This window comes from Rhineura floridana, chromosome 6 (assembly GCF_030035675.1).
Source record: "Rhineura floridana isolate rRhiFlo1 chromosome 6, rRhiFlo1.hap2, whole genome shotgun sequence".
Lineage (NCBI taxonomy): Eukaryota > Metazoa > Chordata > Lepidosauria > Squamata > Rhineuridae > Rhineura > Rhineura floridana.
This window is the reverse complement of record NC_084485.1, coordinates 79,364,746-79,368,354: the sequence shown is the minus strand read 5'-3', so window position 1 is coordinate 79,368,354 and position 3,609 is coordinate 79,364,746. Positions and strand designations below refer to the sequence as shown.

The 3,609-nt window shown below is 49.7% G+C and overlaps 1 protein-coding gene across 1 annotated transcript; it reads left to right on the top strand.

Annotated features, from left to right (window-relative positions):
• The first annotated feature begins 1,225 nt into the window (after nt 1–1,225).
• Nucleotides 1,226–3,279, top strand: LOC133386702 (potassium voltage-gated channel subfamily A member 3-like). Its single transcript, XM_061630421.1, has 2 exons — nt 1,226–2,188; nt 2,237–3,279. Exons 1-2 carry the CDS (start codon nt 1,270–1,272, stop codon nt 3,094–3,096), a joined length of 1,779 nt encoding a protein of 592 aa, XP_061486405.1. The 5' UTR covers nt 1,226–1,269; the 3' UTR covers nt 3,097–3,279.
• Nucleotides 3,280–3,609: the final 330 nt, after the last annotated feature.

The window sequence follows — 3,609 nt, the reverse complement described above, 5'->3', positions numbered from 1 at the left end:
TGCACTTGCACCAAGAGTTGCATCTCACTAACCTAGCAAAGTTGCCAGTGGGATCCTTATTTGTACCTATTGTTGGTTTGCCCTCTGCAGCAGCCCTCGGGCAGCAAACCAGCTCGGGTCAACAAGCCATCCTCTTTCCAGAACACTTCAAGTTGCTCCTCTCATCAAAGAACACAGTCGACTCTCTCATTATTTCCCAGGTTCCAGAATTGAACCTTGACGTTCTTTCAGAGCCGAGGATTGTTGTTAGGGATGGGTGACGATTTCGATTCAGTTCGCATTTCAAGCAGAATTTATCAAATTCACAATTTCCGAAACAATGTAAGAACCAAAACACAACCATCCTTCAAAATTTGCATTTATTAGAATTTTGGGATGCAGTCCGCCAACTAAACAACCTTTACAAAAATGCGTATGTTAGGAGAAAGTGTGCATAAAAATGAATGCATGAGTGAAAATAACATGCAAAAAGGCATGAAATGGTGAGAACTGGCAAGCAAAAATGTGTACCTTCGTCAAAACTGCGTACAAAAATGTGTTTATTTGGAGAAATTCACACTAAAATGGTGGAGAATTTTCATGAGGATTTAAAAAATAATAATTCCAGGTCGCTGTAGAAATGTAGAGAACTGACTTTAACATTGGAACTGAGAGAACCGAAACAGACAGATCTTTCCATCCCTAGTTGTTATGGGTTTTTTTTGGGGGGGGGGAGTACCACTGAGATCTGTGCGCGGGAATCGGCCCTTTGCCTTTTCATTTGAAAGCCAAGCCTTGTTGCGTTCCGCGGGACTTACTCCAAGGTTAAGTGTGCAATGCAAAGGATTGCAGTCACCGTGGACGTGAGGAGCTCTTGCAAACTTCCCTTCTGCGGAACGTGTTGCTCGCTTGGACCGTCCAGCCGCCGACGCGGCGTTCCCTTTCTCTCACTATTGCTGTTGTTGTGTTGTTGTTGCCGCTGTTCTGGGCTCTCACAGATGGAGGCAGCGGGGAGAGCCTTCCCTCTTTCCAGAAGAGTCGGCTCCCCTCGCCCTCTTTCTTCCAGCCCTTGGGGAAGGGCGACGGCGAGGGCGGCGACGGCGCGGAGCGAGTGACTGGGGAAGGCGGGAGGCGGCGTCCGGGCTGGGGGCGGATTTTTTGAGCCGAGGCGGGCGGGCACCTCAGAGCGACGGCGGCGGCTGTAGCCAGGCGGGTCACTCTGGCTCTCTGCCTGGGGTCTGGGTTGGTCGGCCGGGGAGACAGCCTCCCCTCCGCTCTCCCGTCACATTTATGGACGAGCACCTGAGCTTGCTGCGCTCGCCGGCCGCCCTGTCCTCTTGCAGGCACCCGAGGGGCGGCAGTAGCGGCGGCGGCGGCGGCATCGTGGGGAGCAGCCACCACAACTTGGGCTACAGTGAGCAGTTCTTCCCCGAAGACGTGCTGTCCAGCCCGGAGGAAGGGCAGGAGGAAGAGGAAGAAGAGGAGGAGGAAGACGACGACGACGACAACAACGACGGGGAGCTAGAGGGTGGCATGACAGTGGTAGCTGGAGAGGACCCTTTGCTCGAGGAGACCCAGCATCCCCATGCCCTGCTGGGCGGGGAACGTTATGACCACCACCCGATGGCCCACACCCTGCCTCCCCCCAGCCATCACCAAGTGGGCAATGGTGGGGATGCAGAGCACGAGTGTTGCGAGCGGGTGGTGATCAACATCTCAGGTCTGCGCTTCGAGACCCAACTAAAGACGCTTGCCCAGTTCCCTGAGACGCTGCTGGGAGACCCCCGCAAGAGGATGCGCTACTTTGACCCCCTGCGCAATGAGTATTTCTTTGACCGCAACCGGCCCAGTTTTGATGCCATCCTCTACTACTACCAGTCTGGAGGCCGCATCCGGCGCCCTGTCAATGTCCCCATTGACATCTTCTCAGAAGAGATCCGCTTCTATCAGTTGGGAGAGGAGGCTATGGAAAAATTTCGAGAAGATGAAGGTTTCATCCGTGAGGAGCAGAGACCTCTGCCCGAGAAGGAGTTCCAGCGCCAGGTGTGGCTCCTCTTTGAGTACCCAGAGAGTTCTGGACCAGCTCGGGGCATCGCTATTGTCTCTGTCTTAGTTATCCTCATCTCCATTGTTATTTTCTGCCTAGAAACCTTGCCTGAGTTCAGAGATGACCGTGACTATGATAGCACCACAGGGACATTTCGGACTGGTGGTGGTCCTTTTGTGGCAGATATCTTCACAAATTCCTCTTCTCCAGCAACCTCCATGGTGTCATCTTTCACTGATCCTTTTTTTGTAGTGGAGACTCTGTGTATCATCTGGTTCTCCTTTGAGCTGCTTGTCCGTTTCTTTGCTTGTCCCAGCAAGCCAACCTTCTCCAAGAACATTATGAACATAATTGACATTGTGGCCATTATTCCTTATTTCATCACCCTGGGTACGGAGCTGGCAGAGAGGCAGGGGAATGGTCAACAAGCGATGTCTCTGGCCATTCTCAGGGTCATCCGGCTAGTCCGAGTGTTCCGTATCTTCAAGCTCTCTCGGCATTCCAAGGGGCTGCAGATCTTGGGGCAAACCCTCAAGGCCAGCATGAGGGAGCTGGGCTTGCTCATTTTTTTCCTCTTCATTGGAGTTATCCTGTTTTCTAGTGCTGTCTACTTTGCAGAGGCTGATGATCCCACCTCGAGTTTCAGCAGTATTCCCGATGCCTTTTGGTGGGCTGTAGTGACCATGACTACAGTGGGTTATGGGGACATGCACCCGGTCACTATTGGAGGCAAAATAGTAGGGTCTCTTTGTGCTATAGCTGGGGTGCTGACCATTGCCTTGCCTGTGCCCGTGATAGTCTCCAACTTCAACTACTTTTATCACCGAGAAACAGAAGGTGAAGAACAAGCCCAGTATATGCATGTAGGAAGCTGCCAGCATCTCTCCTCCACTGAGGAGCTGAGGAAGGCTCGTAGCAATTCCACTCTCAGCAAGTCAGAATACATGGTGATAGAAGAGGGAGGCATCAGTAACAGTGCATTCAAACAGGCTGCCTTTAAAACAGGCAACTGCACAGCCACAAACAATCCCAACTGTGTGAATATTAAAAAAATCTTTACAGATGTTTAAAATATACCTTTTAAGGATCTATACAAATATTACAGAAGGTCTCCATCATCCGTATTGTGAGGAACATGCACCATCATCAGTCTTTGTGCTCTTGTTTAATACGTGTACTTTTCTGATCCTTCCTTGTGAAGATGGGGATTTTTAGAAGGTTTAAAAAAAACCCTCACCAAGCAGATGTTAAGAAAGCAGATAGATAAGAGAATGCAAAGAAGTACATGCTCCTTGAAAAAGGTTTCGTTCTGCGCTGTTCGTTGCAGGGCTTTGTGGTTTTGTTGGGAAATTTGTTTCTTGTCTGATTTGGCAAATAGCAACTCAGTTGCTGATTTTCTTTTCCTTACATATATGCACTTGTTGGATTGAAAGTTATGAAGTGAACGAAAAACAAACACAAGTATATTGCAGACAGAGAAAAATATAGTCATTTCAATTTCGCAAAGCATCTGTGCCATCACATTGCAAAATGATGTCTACATCATCTAATGTGTGTCATAAGAGGGCACAAGCTTTGTTTTT